Here is a 23,462-nt window from a genome sequence, read left to right as displayed (position 1 = left end):
GTAACAAGTATCATGCACAAAAATTTTAAAGTAGATTTTAAATTGTTATTTTAAAAGCTCCAAGACTGTGGTGGTGATGGCGCACGCCTTTAATCCCAGCACTCGGGAGGCAGAGCCAAGCATATCTCTGTGAGTTCAAGGCCAACCTGGGCTACAGAGTGAGCTCCAGGACAGGCATCAAAGCTACACAGAAAAACCCTGTCTCGAAAAACCCCCCCAAAAAAGGCGTGAAAAAGCCTCAAGATTATACTTTAAAAGAATAGAAAAAAATGTGAATAACTCCTGATAGCAAAAAGACTTTGAAAAAAATGGATGAAATATATTTTTAAAAATCAAGCCAATAAATTACATTAAATAAGCTTCAAGAATGAAGTATTTATAATATAGTTAACCAACAAATGAATGTATGTAAAGAATGATGGAAAGTCAATAAGCAGCAGAAGGAACAGAAGCAATAAATTCAGCAAAAAGAAAATATAATCATAAAAATAATCATGAAAAGCTAAGAAAATCAGAGACACAAAACAAATACCAATCGGAGGTTACAGTGTGACAATCTTGGCAAAGTGTGACAATCTAATGAATCATGGGGAATCTATGATTAGTTTGCTGAGGGAATCTTAAAATTAGTATTAGCAAGATGTACATAATGTCAGAAAAATGTACGTTTTTTTTTAAATGTGTGTAATTGCATAGTGCAGTACTACTTCTAATATAAGGAAATCAGAAACTTGAATATTCCTCAAATGAATAATTGTAACAGAATAATCAAACAATAACAAGAGACAAATCTCAAAATCAACATTGAGTATAAGTCTAAATAAAGGCAAGAATGTCAATACATTTCTGTTTCAAAGTCCTGAAATGAAAACTTTGAAATTATAAAAATTCACTTGGCTGAGACGGTGAAGCCCCCCAAGACAAACAAAATCAAAAATAACAAGTACACATTTTTTTGAGTTCCAGGTAACAAAGTTCCTCTTACCAATTAAGAGGGCTAAACAAAACCACAAAATCAATTTCTAATACACTGTCTACAAATGGAGCCACTTTCTAAAACACTGTGTGTATAACTGTGTCAATGTCCTGCAAACCTTTTAAATAACAGCAAAGAACTACTTTCATTGGAAATCAAAGTGGCTTACATGAACTTAACTGGGCAGAATCATTCTGAATTGGATACTCACATGTTATCTCTGTCAGTCTTTCTGGGATACTAATCCTTCTGCCTATTACCACATGCTTACAGTCTAAGGTCTTAGGTACTATAGTTGGCTACTAGTGAGAACAAGTAAATTTAGGATACAGCTGGCTGCCAAGCTTCAATTCATATTTAATACTGAAAAAGCTCCAAAGAAGCCATGTTTAATGTTTGTCTTTTTTACCTATGGGTGTAATATTTGACAAATGAACCTTAACAACACTCGATATGGTTCCACCGAGAAAAGAAAAGTAGTAAAAGGAGCTCTTTTAAGATACTGGACTACAGAAAACTGAACTGTGTTTCTAAGAAGCACCACAAACAGACACATCTAATCCTATGAATAGTAGAAAGCTCTGAAATATAGGTTAGGAAGTTGAAGTGAAAATTCACTAAAAAGAATAGAACACCTCAAACTAAAAGGAATAAATAAATGTGTGATTGGCACTTTAAATTACTCTTTCATTCAACTTATTTTGCTTTCAAACTGATGAAAAGAACTTCATCTCTTCCACTTAGTTTTTTCCTGCCAGAGGGGAACCTAAGTTGCTGGGTAACAGTTCCTCAGAAACTTTTTTACTTGGCTCTTCTCTGTAGTTAAAGTGGATTTCAGAAAGACAACTGCTTTTTTTTTTTTTTTTTTTAAGCTGAGGATGGAACCCAGGGCCTTGCGCTTGCTAGGCAAGCTCTCTACCAACCCAAAGTCCCTCTTTACTGTAAGAATAATGTTTCAAGACAGAAGTTTAGCATCTAGTTGCAACTTGCATAAAATATGCCCTTAAACTATTCTAGCTGAGAAGCATATTTGTCCTTACTGAATTAAATGATATTCTTTAATTTAATGGTTGTATCATCTATTATAGCTCTAAAACATTGCTTAAGTGAGGGCTTTACTTTTTTATTTATTTAATTTTTTTGGAGGGGTGGTTTGAAGACAGGGTTTCTCTGTGTAGTTTTGGTACCTGTCCAGGAACTCACTCTGTAGACCAGGCTGGCCTCGAACTCAGAGAGCCATGTGGCTCTGCCTCCCAAGTGCTGGGATTAAAGAGTGCACCACCACCATCCGGTGAGGATTTTACTTATATGACCACAAATAGTTGATGGTGGGCAGAAAGTCGTGTAATTATATAAAAAACCTGAGAGAATCTATACCAGAATACGTATATATGTAAATACTGGTCAGAACATCATAAACTTGCTAAATACTTTTTTTTTTTTTTTTTTTTGGAGCTGAGGATCGAACCCAGGGCCTTTAGCAAGCGCTCTACCACTGAGCTAAATCCACAACCCGCAAACTTGCTATATATAGAAGCAGAGTTCTTATCAGTTTTATGCATATCCCTAATTTTATAACAAATATGGTTAGCAACTTTTTTCATGATTCCAGTACTAAAGTGCATTACATAATGGTAGGAGACAGCCAAAGTTATACCTCACCTCATTTTTTAAAGTATCTGAAGCATTCAACGCAGACTTTGGATCATCAACATCTTGTTCACTCACTGAAACTTTTGATTCAAATTCTGATTTTGTTACTTTTTCTTTGCCATGTGAAGATGACACATTCTCTATATGCTGGCCAACCAGGCTATTTAAAAGCAAAAGATATATTTAACATATTTTTAGCTAGATAGCAAGTTTTATACAATCATTATGATTATCATACAAAGAAAACCTAAACAGAAGCACAAAGCTGAAATTCCAGTCATAAAAACAGAATGAAGTTTGCACCAAAAACACCTTTTTAAAACAATCACACTGCAGTTATTACAGAATCCTATCACAATCAGATGTGGTGGGGCAAGCCTGGAGTCCCAGTATCTGGAAGGTTGAGCCAGGATGATCCTGTGTTTGAGGCCTGCCTGGGTTACACATAAAGTTCCAGTATAGCTGGGTGGTCTACATAGCAAGACGCAGTCATGACAAAAAACCAAAATGATAACAACAAAAGAATCACACTAAAAACAACTGCTCACACCCACCTTTCAGGTGGACTAACAAAAGCAGGTTGTTCAACTGGAGCACCTGCATCAGGAGCCTCAGCAGCATCACAGTCAGCTTCAGAATGCTCAGGTTCACCTGGCTTGGCTAGAGATAAAGTACCAGATGTTTCTATTTCACTAAAAGAGGAAAGAAAAAAATGATAATCCAGTAATTTAATCAACTCAATCTAAGTTGAAAATGATAATAGTGGCATTGAAACATAACCTAAGCTTCCAAAAGAAGAATGCTTCGCAGATCTATGGAATGTTTTCAAAAATTATTTTTAAACAGGGCACAATGGAGCAGGCTTTTAATCCCAGTACCTAGGAGGCCAAAATAGGACTGAGAAGTCAAGGCCAGCCTGAACTCTTTCTTTTAAATCATATATGACCAACTATAGACTGATCTGTGAGTGTACCTAGGTCTAAAACACTACTGAATTTTAAAACACAACATTAAATCAGTATTTGGTCTGATAAAAATAAGATCTTAAGTTATTTTTTCTAAGTGTATCTTCTCTAACATTTGCTTTTTGTTCATAATGAATCTACTAATAATACTGTTACATACAGCAAAACTACCAATTATCTCAGGCCATTTCACAGAAGTCTTACTGCACTTCTACAATTTTACTTTAAAAAATGTGACAATATTTTTCCCTGCCTTACTTTTAATTCACAATTAAATAATTTAAAAAAAAAAATGGGAGAATTAAGAACATATTGAGCCAGGTGGTGGTAGTGCACGCCTCTAATCCCAACACTTGGGAGGCAGAGCCAGGTGGATCTCTGTGAGTTCGAGGCCAGCCTGGGCTACAGAGCCAGTTCCAGGAAAGGCGCAAAGCTACACAGAGAAACCCTGTCTCAAAAACCAAAAAAAAAAAAAAAAAAAAAACCATATTGTTCAGATAAATACTGTTCTGGTATTAAATTGTTTCTGAAATAGCATTTAGTCTTTTCTCCACATGCTTTCTGTTCCCTTTTCCTTAACTAAGCAACATTCATTCCCAAATGATACCATCTTTGTACACAACTTCATCAGCCCAGTCCCTTATATTCTTGAGGAATACAGACATTTAAAACCTGACTTACTACAGTATAAGGATTTTTTAAAGTGGCAATAAATAACATTAAGTATTCTTTTACATACCTACTATCATCAATTCTCATGATAAAGTAAATACATAACTAATATTAAGAGAGAAATGTTTGGCTTTGCTCACTGCATTACAGATAAAGGAACTCAGAAGCACAAAACTGATTTGCTAAACTAAGGATAATTTAAGCTTAACTAATCCAAATATTATTAAGTTAGGAAAAGATAGCTGGACACACAAAAACATAACTATTACTGGAATGCTAGTAATACTTAACAGAAATAAATAAACTGACACTTAAGAATTTTTTTTAAATAACTACACAGATTATTAAAAAATGCATTATTTCTCCTAAGTAGAACCTGTGCTATATAGAAATTCATGGCCAGTTCATAATCAATTTTATTTACTCAGTTAAGTAAATAAGTTTACTATTAAGATTACATTCAATACACACAAATAAAACACGGATACTATAAATTGTATCTGCTATCTATTCCAAATATCAAACGAGTTTATCAAGTTTATTAAGGAATATTTCTGATTTGTTGTTTTTGCTTCTCTCCTAACCCAACCTCCCCTTCATAATGACTTACTCAAGCTTTGAGACGGGAGTCGTTTCTGAGGTAGATGAGCTGGAACTATTTTCAATGTTTTCACTGCCCATAACTACACTGGAAGAATCTTCATGTAAATCAACTGTAGGGAGTGCTTCAACCACAGGGAGACTTAACTTTGTCGTTTCCACATCCTGTTTTTTTAAGGGTATATTAAATGTTAAGGTTAATAAACCACTTTTTTGATGGACAGAAGTTTATAGAAAGGTAAAAAATGACTGTATAATGTTCACAATCTAAGGATACTTAGTCTATCTTGGTCTAATGGTAAAGTGCTTAATATACATGACATCTGGAATCCTGGGTTTAATTCTCCAGCACTAAAAAAAGAAAATTACTTAAAAGAAATACTTTTTTTTTTTAAAGATTTATTTATTATGTATACAGTGTTCTACCTACATGCCAGAAGAAGGCATCAGATCAAATTACAGATGGTTGTGAGCCACCATATGGTTGCTGGGAATTGAACTCAGGACCTCTGAAAGAGCAGTCAGTGCACTTAACCTCTGAGCCATCTCTCCAGCCCTAAAAGAAATACTTTTACACACACACAAAATCCTTTCTTCCAACATTACTACCCTAAGAAATTTATTTCATTTATTATTTATTATTATTCTAATATGTGACCTGTGCATTTTTCATACATCTGCAGACACAGCTTAGCTTGCCCATTCTCCTTTCTTCCTGTTTTGTATCAGGTCCTACAAGTAATCCCACTTCTATTTAATTAATGAATACAAAAACTAAGGAATCCTATGTAAATATATAAAATGTTATGATATAGTACTTTTCCGTGTAAAGAATTTATTTTTTAATAAATGAAAAATGTTTATCAATAAATAACAATGTAAGATATGTACAAGTATTACAATGTAATAAATAGTTTTTCTTTCAGTCCTGAATGTTCTAGGTCATTCACCCCTCCCAAATAGAAATCGATTATCAGCACCCCTGCACCCAGCTATAATAGGATTAGCCAGCCCAGGTCCTTACTGCTTCCACTACTCTCTATTCAGTCTTTTTGTTGTTTTTTTGGTTTTTCGAGACAGGGTTTCTCTGTGTAGTTTTGGTGCCTGTCCTGGAACTCACTCTGTAGACCACGCTGGCTTTGAACTCACAGAGATCCACCTGGCTCTGCCAACCAGTGCTAGGATTAAAGGCGTGTGCCACCACTGCCCGGCTTCTCTATTCAGTCTTATCTCATCTATAATATCTCAATTGCTGTTATGTCTCCCTCTTATTTTCAATTGTAATATAAATGTATTAAATACGGAGAATGTTCGTTCTTTTGACTAATTTTCCCAGCGTCTAAAGTTTAACAAAGAATAGCAAGTGAGAAGAATTCATATCAAGTTCAAGGCAAGAGAAAAACTATGAACTATTATGGACTAGATGAGGTAGGCATTGCAAAACAGCTGAGCTGGTATGGAATTAAAAAGAAGACAGGGTGGGTGGTGGTGGCAGCGCCTGTAATCCCAGCACTCGGGAGGCAGAGGCAGGTGGATCTCTGTGAGTTTGAGGCCAGCCTGGTCTACAGAGCTAGTCCAGGACAGGATCTCCAAAGCTACAGAGAAACCCTGTCTCGGGGGGGGGGGGGGGGGGGGGGGGCTGGAGAGTTGGCTCAGTGGTTAAGAGCACTAACTACTCTTCCAGAGGACCTGGGTTCAATTCCCAGCACCTACATGGCAACTCACAACTGTCTGTAATTCCAGTTCCAGGGGACCCAACACCCATGGCAAAACACCAATACACATAATAAAATAATAAAATATAAAATAAAATAAAATAAAATAAGAAGACAAAAGACAGTGTAGCAGGATACAATGCATGTGATCATTTGGAGAATTAGTGGCAGTGAAATGTTCACAAATAACACTGGTCTGTTCTTTAAGGAAAGGACATTATCAAAAACTATATTATTTCAGCATATATTCAAATTTTTCATAAGTAGTATTTTACATTTTTTAACCTAAGTCCTTAAAATTCAGCATGTATTGTGAACTTAACAGTAAAATGTCAAAGGATTGGAGATAAAAGCTTCTAGACCAATGGTTCTTAACCTTCCTGATGCCGTGTTCCTTTTGTTCAGTTCCTCAAGTTATGGTGACCCCAACCATATGATTATTTTCATGGCATTTCATAACTATAGTTTTACTACAGTTATGGATTTTAATATAAATATCTGATGTAGGATATCTAATATGTGACCCCTGTGGAGATCAGGACCCACAGGTTGAGAACTGCTGTTCTAGCTGCTTCAAGATACTCATGGCAACAGATGGCATTCTTTTAGTCTATGCATAAATCTTTGGCTACTATTTTCCAAAAGCTAATATAATAAGATGAAACGCCCTCATACTAAGATGAACATATTTTTTAATCTATAAGATGGTTTAGGTTGGGGATTTAGCTCAGTGGTAGAGCTCTTGCCTAGCAAGCGCAAGGCCCTGGGTTCAATTCTCAGCTCAAAAAAAAAAAAAAAAAAAAAGTTTTGTTTTTTCCTTAATCTTTCCATCTCCAAATCAAATATCCCTAGTTCTTTCAACCACTGTTGCATTAAATGGTTTCCAGATGTATGAGCATTCTACTAGGTTTACAGTATATTTATTCAGGGTTTTAGTATCTTCCATTAACTCTGGTGCATAAAATAGAAAACAATAAATACTCAAAATGAAAAAAAAAAGAGGTAAAACATTTTATTTTAATCTATTCTTTTAATTTTATATCCTATATAAATTTAAATATTGATACCAAAAATGCTGTGTTCTACATAAAATTACTGCTGTAAAATAAAGCAGAAAAAAGTCAGAAAAAAATTATAGTACCTAGAAATCAGAAAATATATTTATTTATAAGTCAAACAATAGAATTTAGGAAGAAATAAGTATCTGCACTCAAATTTTACTTCTAAGAAAACAATCATACTTATTATTAAATCTATAATTTTACATTTTCTCAAAATCAGTACTACTATTTCAAAGTAACTAATTTTACATTCTGCTATATGATACTTTAGAATAAAGAAAATATACCATATAAAACATGTTGCCCAAACAAATGCATCCAATCCTGTGCAAAAAGACCATAAGTTATATTATTAAAAGCAAAAGCAATATAGAGCTTACTTGTACATCCACAGTGTAGTCATCTTTTAACTTATTTTCTTCTGGAGGAATAGGTAAATATGAATTCAATTTTCCTGATAGCTCAGCATTACTAGGTTCCTCTCTTTCATTCTACATTGTGACAAAAAAAAAAAAAATGACTGGTAAATTTATTTTATTTAAAATAAATAAATAATCAGTCACCAAAAACTATCTCCTTCTTTGCTGCAAAACCAGTCTTATATACATTTGACTCTCAACTGTATTTATTATTTTTGTTTTTTTCTATCTCCTTCCATCCCTCTCCTTGACAACATACTTAAAATATAAAATATGTGAATTTAAGAACCTCATTTGATAAACATCCTATATGAAGCATTATGTATCAGACACAAAGTAAAACTTCCATAATTACATGGAATAAACTTCCATAATTACATGGAATATGCATGTCTCATCTCTCTTTTGACATGCTCATAACTGTGCCTTTAAATATGTTTCCTAGAATACACATTTCACAAAAGCAAAGTTCACATTCGCCTTTTTTAAACCTGAATTTACCTAGCACATACAAAATATCAAAATGTTTGCTGAAGAAATTTTCCCCACTTAATAGTTGCTTAATTCACTTTTATAACATTTGATATTTAGATATCTCATCAAGTAAGAAGTTAGAGACAAGTACTATTGACTGTGGGTTAAAGCTAAAATTTTATGTTTTGTTTTAAAGAAACATTTAGACAAATTTTCAAAAGTTTTTATCATTCATCCCAGAAATAAATTCTATACAACTCAAAAGATTAAATAATTCAATCCAAATATCATATCTCAAACCTCTAAATACATAAATAAAAATGTCATAGTACATATATGTTTAACATGTGTATATATGTATATACATGCAGTGAGGAACAACCCAAAACATGAAGGGAAAAATACATCCTCATGTATCTATTTAATGTAATGAAAATGTAGCCATCCTGAAGCAACGATCAACATAGAAAGATCATGTGGGTATATCCTTGGAGAAGGAAGGAAATCACTTTATGGAACATTGTTTTTATCTTAATGGAAATAAAAACATTAATTAATTTGTATTCCTCTTTAAACAGAAAACATTTGAACATTCACAACAGTCAGTAAACTATGATTCCTTAGAGGATACAAAGATGATTGTTTTATAGTCAGCCTAAGTTACTTCTATAATTCAAAATACATAAGGTTGGAGGCAAAAGACAAATACAAGTCAATATTTATCTTTATTATTTGAAATAGTAAAATTATTATAAAAGATTTCAAAACTAGTAGGTGTTTTAAATCTATTCAATATACCTAATTATATCTAAGGAGCTACAAAGCCTCCAACTGCAAATTCCCCATGCAATACTTATTTGCTGATAGTTTATAATTTATAAAAGTATATTTCTTTGTAGCAATAAAAGACCAATTCTTATTGAATATACATCATTCTTATTCCCTACTGTAGAACATGGTATGCTACCAAAATCTGAAATACAAGCAACAAAAATTAATATACAAATATCTGAGCTATTATAATGTCAAAATTACCTCAGTAGCTCATCACAATACAATAAAACAGAAATCTCCACCAAATTTGTACCAGTATTTCTCAAGTTACTTTCATTCTAAATTAAGACAGTCTTAGAAAGCGAGACTACCAATTCCATTTAAGGTACCTTTTCCTGAAACTGTGTATCTTCACTTTCTAATGCACAATTGTCATCTTGAGAATAATAGGATGTTGAAGCTGAAGAACTCTCTTTACAGCATACATGCCAACTGGGAAGCCTGTAGACCCCCGCCACCAGCAACAAGGAACAACAGAGAAAGGAAATTATTAAAACACAATACTGTTTATGGGCTACAAGCGGAGGCAATAAAAACAAGTTCTTATCCTACCTAATATGCTCAAGAACACAATTTTAGAGTATGAATATCTTAGAAGGAAAAAAGTTAATCAACTCTATTGTTATCACTGTCAAGTAATACATAAATTCCTAGAGAGTACAATAAAACAACTTCACAAAAGCAGCATGTGATAATTATCACAGAAGGTACAGAAAGTTGTCAAAATTAGCCTCCTGAGAAAGTATCCAGATGTGAAAGACATGTACAAATATTTAAAGGTAATTCTAAAACCTACCTCAATTAAAGTATGGAAGTAAAGCTTATAAACTATTTTTACATAAAGGACATTGATAGACAGAAGTAATAAAAACTGTATAAGCACAAATACTACAGTTTGACAGTATTACGAAATAGAAGCAAAAAACTCTCCACAAATATAACAAAGGAGGAATAGAACCCCGTATGATTGTTTAGCTCAAAACAAGCAATAAAAATAAATACACAAATATCTCTGAGCTATCTTAATGTCAAAATTATTTCAGGAGTTCCTAACAATAAAACAGAAATCTCTATTTTGTACTCATTATTTGTAACTCAAATTTGTAGTCTACTATTTCTTAAGTTACTTTCATTCTATAAGACAATTTAGAAAGCAGACTGTCAAAACTGGTTTAAATATAAATCTATTTCATTTGTAATTTATACCTGGGATCATGACCATTCCCACTAAAAGGCATCTGGATAAATCTACCTAGCTATAAAGATTCTTCAAATGAATAAATAATACACACACACACACACACACACACACACACACACACACACACACATAGTATAGGGAACATATATGCCATATAATCCAAAAAGTTAGTATATCTTTTTAAAAAATATATAATCTATGTAGTTCTGAAACAAGATCAGCATCACTAATCTACTCTCAGTAGTATCAATGCTATGAGGATTAAAAGAAAAAAAGGCCAGGCTGTGGTGGCGCACTCCTGTAATCCCAGCACTCGGGAGGCAGAGGCAGGCGGATCTTTGTGAGTTTGAGGCCAGCCTGGTCTCCAAAGCGAGTTCTGGGAAAGGCGCAAAGCTACACAGAGAAACCCTGTCTCGAAAAAACAAAAAAAGAAAAAGAAAAACAAAAAAAAAAAAAAAAAAAGGAAGTATCCCACAACAGGACAATGTGCAGAGAGTGAGATCTTGAAATACTCAGCAATACATGAGATGTCTCCAACAAATCCCTCCCCTCAGAGCTAATGGACTCTTTAGCAGAGGAGGTAGAAGGATTGGATTGTAAGAGCCAGAGGGGATTAAAGACACCAAGGAAACAAGGCCTTCTAAACATCAGAAAGACTGCCGCACATATGAACTCCAAGACGGTTGCACCAAGCACAGGGCCTCCACAGGTCTAAGTCAGATGGGATCCCAGCACTAAGAGAGGAAGTGAACATAAACCCACAGGTCTAAGTCAAATGGGATCTAAGCACTGAGAAGGAGGTGAACACAAGCCAACACAAAGTCCCCATCTCTAACCCAGAAGCTATCTCCAAGTGATAACCACTCCCAAAGGAAAAATTAGTTTTCTCCAACAGAATCTCACTGAGTATATAAAGCACCGTTAAGGAGAGGCTCCATGCCCATCAGCAGGTAGCCAACACAAATAACTCAGTGGCATTTCTGGAGGTTCCTTGTCTCATGAAGCTTTAATGAGGCATTACTTTTTGTTTTGTTTTGTTTTCCTTACAGGTCTTCTGTGTATATATTAATGTCTGGTATCTGGTGTGTTTTTCTGGGATTGCTCTCTGTGTGTATGTGTGTCTGAATGCGCTTCTTGTGCTTTCTCTTTGGCTCTTTTCCTTTTTTTTTTTTTTTTGGTTTTCTGAGATAGGTTTTACCTGTGAAGCTCTGGCTATCCTGGAACTAGCTCTGTAGACCAGGCTGGCTTACAACTCAGAGAACTGCCTACCTCTGCCTCCTGAGTCCTGGGATTAAAGGAGTGCACCACCACCATCCTGTCTTTTTTCTTATGTTTGTTTCATTTTATTCTGATTTGCTTGTATTTACTTTATCTTATTATTATTTTTTGGAAGTCTGTATTCTAATGAGAAAGAGAAAAAGTGTGGACTCAAGTGGGTGAGGAGTTGGGAGAGAGTAAAGAGAAGAGAAAACCTTAATCAGAAATACTGTATGAAAAAATCTATTTTCAATTAAGAAAAAGATACCAAAGTGGAAAAGTAAACAGTAAAATTATTATGAGTTACAAATAATGAGTTTATTTGTATACAGATGAGTTCACATAATGTAAAATACAAAGGAATTAACTATTACAAGTAAGGTATAAAATATACATTCCTAGTCTTTATAGCAATAAATAAAAGATACAAACTTAACATGAAAATTATTAAATCAAACTATTTGAGATTGCCAACATTAGACAACTGCTTTACTTGGAAAAAATGTCATTAACACAATTCAAAGTATTGACATATAAGGAAGATTTGAAAACCACATCCAGAAACTACAAGGATGTAGTTTTGAAAAAATAAAAGTAGGCTAGTGATAGTAAAGACAGTTCTAATGCATACAGGGACTGATTAGACCTACATGAAGCTACAATTATAGCAATATTATATGGAGATAAGAGGGCCAAAGGGACTCCATCTTCTATGACTAAAAAGAGAAGCTTCAGGATGACAGCTAGAAACAAGGAACAGGGCAACCAGTCTAGACAGAAGGTTATCAGAAGTTCATGGGCCTAATAGAAGGTAAAACTTATGACCTAATTGGTCAGTCTTTGAAAGTATGAAGCATATACTATAACTAGAAAAATTTGTAATTAAAGAAAAATAAGTAAATCTAATAAAAGCAAGTCAGTATTTCTGGGAAAACGACAGAGGAAAGAAATTATTAGATTGTACAACATGAAGCGGCTGAGAACAGCATTTATATAGCCATAACCATATTAAGAACTAAATACCTGAACCAAACTACAATGTGGCTGTATTTAAAAAATGTAAAGGAATCTAATCAAATCATCTATAGTATGAAGTTGACATTTACACTAAAGAAATTATATCAGCGGTAAAGATTGCTTCTGACACCAAACTCACATCTTATTCTTGATACAGAAATACAGTGCTGGCCATTGATTTAGGGCAGTATGGTTCAAATTAACTGAAAAGATACAGGTTTCATTCTTTTTTTTTTTTTTTGGTTTTTCGAGACAGGGTTTCTCTGTAGCTTTGGAGCCTGTCCTAGACTAGCTCTGTAGACCAGGCTGGCCTCGAACTCACAGAGATCCTCCTGCCTCTGCCTCTCCAGTGTTGGGATTTACAGGCATACACCACCACCGCCCGGCCAGGTTTTATTCTTTAACATAACTTAAGTTTTTTTTTTGTTTTTGTTTTGTTTTGTTTTTTTAACTACAAAATTCTGTAACGTATTACAAGACCTGTAAGAAATGAGAACTAATACGGAAGCTATTCTGGTCAAACACTGGTGATAAAACAGCAAACTGTCATTTGGTCTCCAGTGTCTTTGCTTAAAAGGTACACATTTTTTTCTTTCAAATACTTGGCTTTAAAGAATATATATATAATATTATATGTATTTTTACTCTTAACCTTACAGTTTGGGGCTCTTAAAAAAATTAGTAGGTAAGAGCACAATATATCCCTTCTCCTTTCAGTCTAGCGGAGAAAACTCTGTTCTACTGCTGGCTGATAATCAAACCTCTCCATTTAGTAGTTCAGATCATTACTAGTCATCACTCAGATATAACTGGTCTTGGATTTTCTCAGCACTATATTCCACATATCAAATTCTATTCAATGACTGATGAGTAAAGATTGGCCTATAATTTCAATGATCCATCATAAAGACGCACTGAGCAAGGTAGGCCATGTTTTATATCTTATTCTACCATTACTAATTTTGCCAATAAAATCTGTCCTTTAAGCTACTGGTGTTAATAATATTCTGATCCGCCCCTTGAAATCTCACCCCCTTAGCACTGCCCTGTGCCCTGACTTAAAAGCCTCATTCTAAGGAAAAACTCCTCTGCTTCCTCTCTCTCTTCCACTCTTCCTCCCATGAGGTGAGCTCGCTCTCGCTCTCTCTTTTCTTTTTCTTCTCCTCCTCCTTTTTCTTCTTCTTCCTCTTCTTCTCTGTCTCTCTCTTTACTATCTTTCTCTTCATCTCTCTATTAGAATAAACTCTCCATGTGGATGCAGCATCTGGGTTGTGAATTAATGGCCGATGCCACCATGTTTCCCTGCACAAGGGATACCCTCACCCTCACCCCACCCATTCCCTGCAATAATTCATAACTGGAAATAACCATACACTAATCATCGTTAAAATGATATATTTTAAGAAATTGTACAGCCAGGCAGTGGTGACGCATGCCTTTAATCCCAGCACACGGGAGGCAGAGGCAGGTGGATCTTTGTGAGTTCGAGGCCAGCCTAGTCTACAGAGAGAGATCCAGATCCAGGAAAGGCGCAAAGCTACACAGAGAAACCCTGTCTCGAAAAAACCAAGAAAAGGGGAAAAAAAAAAAGAAGAAGAAATTGTATAAGATGTCTTTATCCTATAAAACTCAAATCACAGTGCTTTTTCTACAGTAATTTTCACTTCAATTTTTCATCCTAAGGCAAACAGGAGCATTTAAAAAAATTTCATTAAGGGACTGACAAAAATCCGAAGTATGGGGCTAAAGAGATGGCTCAGTGGTTAAGAGTACACACTACTCTTGAATGCCAAAGTTCAGTTCCCAATACTCAAATTGTGTAGCTTACAACAGCCTCTAACTCCAAGGAATCCCAGGTCCTTTTATGGCCTCCATACACAACTGCATTCACATGCATATACCTACACAGAGACATGCAAACATATACAACACTTGATAAATCCTTTTTAAAAATTAAAATAGAAAGCATAAGGCTACTGTAGCCATTAACTTTTTAGTGTAAGTATTCTAAGTATTCTTTTTCCTCCAGGCTACCAAACAAATATGCAAGAATGCATGCCTGTCACCTTCCAAACATCTATTTCAACTCCCAAAAGTTTATCAATACTTCCCTCTTAAAAACAAGATATTTCTGTTTCCAACCTCTTCAAACTTATCAGACCCTAATTGTTGACCAAGTGATCTTAAATGTCTTTCCATCTTTGTTTCCAGTTTCCTCCTTCCCATCATTTTACTGGGTCTCATGTAACTAAGACTGTTCTCTATGGAGCAAAGGATGGCCTTGAATTCCTAATCCTCTCTCCTGCCAAATGTTAGGATTACAGCAAAACATAACAGGCCTTCAAGGCTGTCTTTCTTGACTTATTATCTGAGAAACTCAGTTCTCTGTTTCAAAAGTCAAACATTCTGCTTCAAAAATAACTTCGTCTATGAAGACAACTTCAGTCTTTTATCTCTCTCTCAGGCTAGCATTTAAGTCCTACACAATTCTGGTCTTAGATAGTCCAGATAGTTCCCCTCCAACTAACAGATCATTCCTCTTTCAGTCTTTTATTAACTCTTCCATTAACACTATCATCACAAGGTAAAAATCACATTTTTCTCTCTCTTTGAACCTATTTCATAAATTCATCATTTAAGATGCAGGATTTATGTTCTCATCTACATGTTTCAATGAACTACCTTCTCTTGTTTGGTGGAATCCTACAAAGAATGCAACACATAGCACAGGAGCCTTGCAGAGAGGTCTGTTGTCGGCGGCGACATGAGTTTAGGAAAGAGTGCTCAACAAGAGCAGGTAGGTCACAGAGAAACTACAACAGTGCTTTTCAATCCAGCTTAAACGCGTCAACTTCACAACCTATTACATAACCAGATCATTTCCTTCCACAAAATGTATGCTTAATGCCCTTACTTTCTTCATTTCTAAAACCACATTCTTGCTGTGGCAAACTCAACTATTGTGCTTTGAAGTATTTGTCCCTGTAAGTCTCTCTTCTGAAACATACCTAACACAACGATGTCAAAAAACAAAAACAAAAACAACCTCAAAACTACTTTCCTTGCTGGATATTTATCATCTAGCTCTTTGGTTTTACTTATAAAATTCACTATAATCTCACAAATGTATCTGCTACTTTTCCTTAAACTTAAGTACATTACCACTTCTATCCACTCATCAATTTACCCATACTCTTTCCCCTTGACAATTAATTAAATGCCATCTGCTCACTTCAGGCAGTGAAATGCATACAGACAGATAGAGACATCATTCATATTAGCAGCAACAGAGCATCTTATTTCAGCTCATGAAGCACCTGCTCACACAGGAGAGTTTAGGACTGGCACATACATTCAGTCTTCCTAGCACCTTCTGCCCTATTTTTTACATTTAATAACTATGAAACTTAGCTTTCTGAATGATTCATTTAGTATTCTAGTCATAGTTCCAGAATGTTGGCTGTATAAAAATAGGTGATTTTATCTAATCCAGTAACACTAAATTGAATACAAAAACAAAAATACCCATAAATATAGTCTGTTCAATGTAGGAGTCCCAAGAAAGTGTACTTTTTTGTTTGTTTTGTCTTTGTATTTTGGAGATGGCGTTTCTCTATGTAACAGCTCTGGCTGTTCTAGAACTTGCTCTGTAGACCAGGCTGGCCTTGAACTCACAGAGATCCACCTGGCTCTGCCTCCAGAGTGCTGGGATTACAGGCGTGCACCACCACTACCACCCACCTGGAAAGTGTATTTTTTAAACAAGCTTAACATTGTTAAATCCTCTCTTGCTTCATCAGATCAAAAAGAAAACTGACTATAAAGAAAGAGGTAAAGATACTAGCCCAAGGACATCTACTTCACAGAGGCAAAAAAATTAAACATAGGAAGAAAAAAAAGAACATAGGCTCACAACTCAAAGCTGAGTTCTGGATCCATCCCATGTTAGTTGCGAGAAAACTTGGCCAAGTTGCTTATGTGTCTTCATCTTTAAATGAATATGTCTATATTAAAAGGCTGTACATTTCACAAGCGTTGTAATGATCATAAAATGATTATCAGGCCTTTCCCACTACTCTAACACAGGTATCTATCTGTATTATGACAAGCAACTTGAACACAGGGCTCAAGTCCCACACTTACACTGTTTCCCTTTCTGTCCCAAATATATTGTGGGTAACAAAGTACTATTTTAAATAAATTTGTGAAAAAAAATTGTAGAATATTCTAAATCCTAATATATAATAGCCTTTCTTGTTTTACTCAATAAGCTACCAAAGTCACCAGAGTGAATGAAGCAGAACATACATACTACCACTTAATACAAGATACAAAATGAGCTCTGTACCTAAGAACCATGGCAACACTATAAAACATCGACAAATAAAGCTAGCTGTCACTTTTACTTGTATGTAAAATACAAAAATCCCTTTAACTAGTAATTCACTATAAAAATAAAGTTATGGGCCTGGGGTGTAGAACATGGTAGCACTTGGGAAGCCCCAAGGTTTTATACCCAACACACAAAAATGGAAGACAGGCCCTTCAAAAGCAAAAAAAAAAAAAAAAAAAAAAAAAAAAAAAAACAAACCAAAAACCAAAAACAACAACAAAAAACCCACTCCATTTATCAAACAAGTATATCCCAAAGGATTATATTTTTATTTTTATACTGCAAATACTCAAAAGCAATTTCCCATTCCCTTGTGACAGGTGGAATTTTACTTTGCGAAAACACTTCATAATATCACCTTGAAAACAAAATAGGTAGTGGAGGTAAAATTGTGTTTTCTGCTCTATGTGTTATACAGCTGGCACTAAAATCTGCAATGTGTAAATCACTGTTTCAAGTAGGGTGTTTTATGTATTTCCATGTCTAGGTAAACTATGAAAAATAAGCATATATATAATTTATACGTATAATGTTCATAGCTGAGGATGACTTGAGGGGAAAAAAAGCAAAGACTTCTCTAAGCTTATTCCTTTTCATTAGAGGTGCAAGAATGTTAATTATATGTAATTTATTTCTCTGCTCAGATTGAGAAAGGTGAAAGAATAATTTACTAGTCATGAACAACAAAATTATGAAATGATAATGTTCAAAGATAAGTAAATATCTTTGATTCTTTTTTAATTGTCTGACAAGACTATTTTTACTTACATCCTAAAACATCTTCAAATTTCTAATAACCTTAAAGGGCAACAAGAGCCACATCTCCAGCTCCTAAAAATAATTCAAAGAACATTATAAAGAATCACTGGCCCTTCTGTGTTTGGACACAGATGCTACCTTTCCCAGATCTATTCCCATTAAAGCAGCCTAGATCACCCAGTTTATATGAAGGATCTGCAGTGTTGATAATGACCCCACACTCTTTATACAAAGGACTTAGCACTCTTTATAATGACCCCACACTCCTTCCAAACACCAGATGCTACCCTCTGACTGACTGTACATATCAGCAAACCCAATTTTTCCAGTGTTTTTATATTAAGTTTATTTATTTTGAATATCACTTTATTCAGGAAAAAGTCTTTTTTAAAGTCTCCACAGAAGCAGAAAACAAGTAAAAAATTTCCAGGTAAAAGACAGAATAGGAATTTTCAATATTTCTATGTTTAAAAAAAGAAAACAGCTTACATACAGTTTATGTTTCTTGTTTTTCTGCTCATATATTAACAAAAATAAGAAGCTGGAAAAATTATCAGAGGAAAAAAACAAAATTAAGAATACTGAAACAGAATCATAACCCAAGGGGAAAAAAAGAAAAAAACCTCTTCCATCCATGAAAACTAGACTGACATATGTCTCTGGTCAAAAAAGGTCATCATCATCTTGATTTATTCCCAATGCAACCCTACTTTATCCCCATTTATGGACTACCACCTCCAAAATCTGTCAGCCAATCCAGTCTATCTTTGATAGTAATCTAATTAAAATATCAATACGGCCTTCATTTGCTCATCCTCTGTTTGGTTACAATCAGAGTTCACCTGCACAATAATCAAATCTCTTAAAACCCTAACAAACATTCCTTTTCAACTCTTCTCCATCCCAACTAAGCACTCTAGATAACCCACAAAAATGTTCCCTCGGGCTGGAGAGATGGCTCAGTGGTTAAAAGCACTGGCTGTTCTCCGGCTGTTCTTCCAGAGGTCCTGAGTTCAATTCCCAGCAGCCACATGATGGCTCACAACCATCTATAAGAGGATATGATGCCCTCTTCCGGTGTGCAGAACATTCATACATAAAATATAAATAATTCTAAAAAAAAAAATTAGAAAAAAAATGTTCCCTCTGCTCATAATTCAAGTCTCCCACCTTCAACCATCCACCCTGGAAATCATTAACAGGTGAGAACTGAGGTCCACAGAAATAACTGACCCAAAGGCATGATTCATCGATAACAGAATGACAGGAAGAATACCCTACAACACAAATTCTCATTTGATGCTTCTGATGTCTTTTGTCAGTACCTTTACTGTATTTGTCAAACATGCCAGGGTTGTTTAAATGGCAAGCCCTTCTCACTAGTCTAAATATTAGCTCTCCCAAGATCATCCTTTGAGGCACACAGAGAAAAGACCTGTTACTATTTAAAAACAAGCCTTTATTAAGATTGATGTACGGATTTATTGATCTTAAGGGCTAGCTGGTCACACATCAAAAGCTGCAGAACTATAGCCAGAAAATCAAAGGAAGAGTGGGAGTTCACAAGCAGTGGGAGTTATCTCCAGCATACCATGATTCACTGCGGTTTACATGTGTCCAGCTAAGAACACTGAGGGATTATCTTGTTTTAACTAAATAAACTCTCACAACATGTATTTTTTTTCAACAGCCAACAAACATTGTATTACAAGCATAAGCCAGTAAGAAAACAGCAAGACTAATCAACATAAACCATTCCTCATCTACATTTGATATAAAATAATCTAGTCCATCATAGAGCTCTCACTGAAAATTACAACTTTAATGAAAACAAATGGTAATATCAGCAAAAAAAGTTTTATCCTTCTTAAATACCTACCTTATGTAATTATATATACTAAAATATTGATGTCATATTGGCACACGTATATAACTTACAAATTAGACACATTTAAAGGCACATGCATAAAGTTTTACTAATTAGGGGACACACTCAGAATATCTACTCAAATGTGTGGATCACATCTTCCACGTCATTGTGGTGATCAACTTCCCTGTGCCAATGATTGACAGTTCTGCATCTCCAGCATCTGAATTTCATACTTTACATTGTAAGAGACTTTGAAGACCTCAACAAATTAAGAGTCTCCTAGATTGACCAAGGGTACAGCCAATATAGTATGTCCTTATAGGAGAAAGAGGAGGCAGGAAGATGATTCATAAGTAGATGGTGAGGGCCGAAGAAAGATGTTGAAGTGATGTGAGACAGGAGACAGAATCCAAGCAACCCCTAGAAACTGAAAAAGCCAAAGAAATGAAGTCATCCTGCTCCCCGCATCCCCCCACACCCAGCCCCAGAATGAACCAGCCATGCCTCTGCAACTACTTTGACCTAGTGAGACTGATTTTGGACTCCTGCACACACACCCTAGAACTATAAAATAACTGTGCGTACGCCTTTAATCCCAGCACAGCACTCGGGAGGCAGAGCCAGGAAGATCTCTGTGAGTTCAAGGCCAGCCTGGTCTACAGAGCGAGATCCAGGATAGACAACAAAACAACACAGAGAAACCCTGTCTCGAAAAAAAACCCAAAGACTCACAGTGGTTACTACATAGTAAGCATAAGAAAAACACTTTGGAATGCTTTTATAATGAAATACACAGAATGCTCTTACTGTTTTACCAAGAGTGGCCTATGTGTTATCTCATTTACTTCTAGTAACTTTGATATGAATGGATCAATGGTATCATACTGAGGCTCCAATGACTAAAGCTCAAAGGAGTTATGGAACACGCTCTAGTAAGTGATGGTACCATATCTGTCTAATAACACAGGCCTTATTTAACCTATAGTCAAAAGCCACTGTAATGAGGAGCCTGTGTTATAAGCTGCTTAGGTTCAAATCTAAACTTCAGAATGTAGTAGCTAATTAACCTCAACCTTGTTACTCAGTTACAAGCTTAACCATAGCCTCTCTACTGACTCATCTGTAAAATACAAAAAAAGTTAATAATATCTACCTGAGAGGGCCGTGCTGACAAAGATGCTAAAATGTACACATGCCACATGCTTGGCACAGCTAACAATAAATACTGGCTACCACTGCTGTTCTGCTACAATTACACCTAGAATACATTGTACTACTTAACCAAGAATTGTGATTAATAGTGTGCAAAAGAAAAAAATAGCAACCAGAATGGATGACATGGATAGAATTAGTTTTGTTTTTCTGTTAAGCTAAATCTATAGTACTCTAGACAGGAAACACAAAAACAGAAAGGCTTTGTTACAATCTATCAAATTATGACCATGTAAGATCAAACTAAAATGCAGTAATATGCAGGGCAGTGGTGGCGCCCAGCACTTGGGTGGCAAAACCAGGCGGATCTCTGTGAGTTCAAGGCCAGTCTGGTCTACCCATCGAGATCCAGGACAGGCACCAAAGCTACACAGAGAAACCCTGTCTCGAAAAACAAAAAAATAAAGTAAAATGCAATAATACTAGTAGGGCAAGGGAGAGGGTAAACCCCAGAAACTGATTATAGTATGAACATGCAACACTCTGTCTACAAAACAGATGTGGATAACAAAATTTGGAGACAATATCTGAATGACAGGAGAAAAAATGGCCAGTAAGAGAAGCTCACCAACTCTAAGAAATTGCTAATTCTGTGCCGTTTTTAGATACCTGTTTCTGTTAAGGAGTATTTAAATGGTTCAGAATGACAAACAGAAGACCAAACATTTTGTTCTCCAAAATATAATATAGTCCTTCCAGGCAGATTTTCTCAGATAGACAAGTGTTTTCTTTTCATCCTCAATATATTATTCTATATGAGCAACAACAACTCTACAACGTCTGAGCCCCTGGATTCCATTCACACCCATCAAAACGGAATTATTGCTAAGTGCTTGGAAGAAAGAAGCTAGATAAGAAAGTCTGTCTAGATTTTAATATAAAAAACAAAATCACTCTGACAGCAAAGCCGTTTCGGTCACCAAATGTCATGACTCTGGAGGAATCCTCCCGGGAATTCCTTCAAAAATAATGGCTTTTCCAAGTACACCTTTAGCAATCCTTAGGCTGACAAGCTATTTCTGCTCCTCAAAAAAGCCAGAGCCGTGCTTCAAATGCACTTGAACTCCATAAAGTTTCAGAGACAAAGAACGGAACAGGTCGCAAATTAGTTTACTCTCCCGTACCAAAGGACGTGCCCGAAAACCTCCGGTAGATACTACACGTCTGTGATCCCTTCTCCATCCAGCGAACCGAAAAAAGGACTTCTTCCTAAGGCGCGTCCCCGCGAGACCGGCGTCTCAAGAACAGCAGCCCCCCAAAGTACCACTGGTCAAGATGGTGCAAGAACTGACCAGAAAGGAGGAGGACTGTTTATACAGTTACTCTTACCCTCATGACGACTCACGTTTTCAAAAACCACAGGTCGGGAACACATCCCACCCGACTCGCCCGTGCCCTGCCCTCAGCCCGAAAGCGGGCGACTCGCGACAGTAAAGCCGAGTTACTCACTCCCCGGCTTTCCCCAACACCACCCCAGCTGCCCCAGCTGCAGCGCGGGAGCCCCTGAGTACAAAGGCACCCGAGGGAGGATTGCCCTCTACCTCCCTTCCCTCTCGGCTGGACTCCGTAAATTCCCAAGCACAACCCCGACGACCTCCCGAGCAAGAGCTGGGTGGCCGCTGCGTCCCCTGCCGAGGGCGTCGGGGGAGGGGGGGGGAGGGCACACCCGCGGCCCCCCGAAGCCACGAGGACTTGGGGGGTGTGCCCCGACCTGCTCCCTCTCCCCTCATCACGTCCACGCAAAGGCCCCCGAGGTCGCCCCTAACTCACCAGACCAGAGAGCAGAGAGAGAGGCAGGAGACCAGGGCCAAGGCCCGCCGGTACTTCTTCATCTTCTCCTCCTTCTTCCCCCTGCCGGGAGGCGGCACATCCTCCCCGCAGCAGCCACTGCCGAGGCCAAGATGGAGGAGCCGGAGCAGGAGCGCGAGGACGGGACCCAGAGTCCGAAGGGCTGTGGCGCTAGGGGAGCGGCTCCGCAGCGGCTCGCCTCCCGGCCGGCCTCCCCGAGGGGCCCACGGCAGCGCGGACAGCGACGATTCACAGGGGCGCTCCGGGGACTGCCGCCGCCGCCGCGGTGTCCGCCCGCTCGCCCGCGCCCGCCTCCTCCGGCCGTCGCCGCCACAGCCTCGCCATCCCCGCCCCGCCCGCTCGAGCCCTCGCTCCGTGCTGCCAGCGACCAACGGCCGCCGCGTACTCGCCACTCAACAGCCAATCGCCGGCCGGGCCCCGACACCTCACACTCCGCTGAGCTGGAAGGAGACGCGTCACCCACGTCCCTTCTCCGCTCGCACTCTAAACCAGCCTCAGCGCGGGCCACGCCCCCTCCGCTGACAAAGCTCCCAAACGACTCCACCGCCCCCTTGCCTACGCAGGTCCCGCCCACT

At 37.0% G+C, this 23,462-nt stretch overlaps 1 protein-coding gene across 7 annotated transcripts in view; it reads right to left on the bottom strand.

Annotated features, from left to right (window-relative positions):
- The window catches only part of Suco (SUN domain containing ossification factor), a 62,191-nt gene extending 39,008 nt beyond the window's left edge, over positions 1-23,183 (bottom strand). For 5 of the 7 annotated variants that reach the window (XR_004946192.1, XM_036202244.1, XM_036202248.1 and 2 more), the window contains exons 1-6: positions 22,849-22,970; positions 9,699-9,810; positions 8,023-8,133; positions 4,877-5,031; positions 3,184-3,321; positions 2,639-2,789 (exon numbers count right to left, since the gene is read on the bottom strand). Coding sequence is in view for 6 of the 7 variants with exons in the window: in XM_036202244.1 (XP_036058137.1) it covers positions 2,639-2,789; positions 3,184-3,321; positions 4,877-5,031; positions 8,023-8,133; positions 9,699-9,810; positions 22,849-22,910 (729 nt within the window). In the remaining variant the exon portion in view is untranslated. Of the gene's footprint in view, positions 1-2,638; positions 2,790-3,183; positions 3,322-4,876; positions 5,032-8,022; positions 8,134-9,698; positions 9,811-22,848 lie in introns of all 7 variants that reach the window. The other 2 variants (XM_036202249.1, XM_036202250.1) reach the window with 1 other exon arrangement.
- Between the last annotated feature and the right edge of the window lie 279 nt (positions 23,184-23,462).

This window comes from Onychomys torridus, chromosome 11 (assembly GCF_903995425.1).
Source record: "Onychomys torridus chromosome 11, mOncTor1.1, whole genome shotgun sequence".
In the NCBI taxonomy this organism is placed as follows: Eukaryota; Metazoa; Chordata; class Mammalia; order Rodentia; family Cricetidae; genus Onychomys; species Onychomys torridus.
This window is presented reverse-complemented; position numbering and strand designations above follow the sequence as displayed.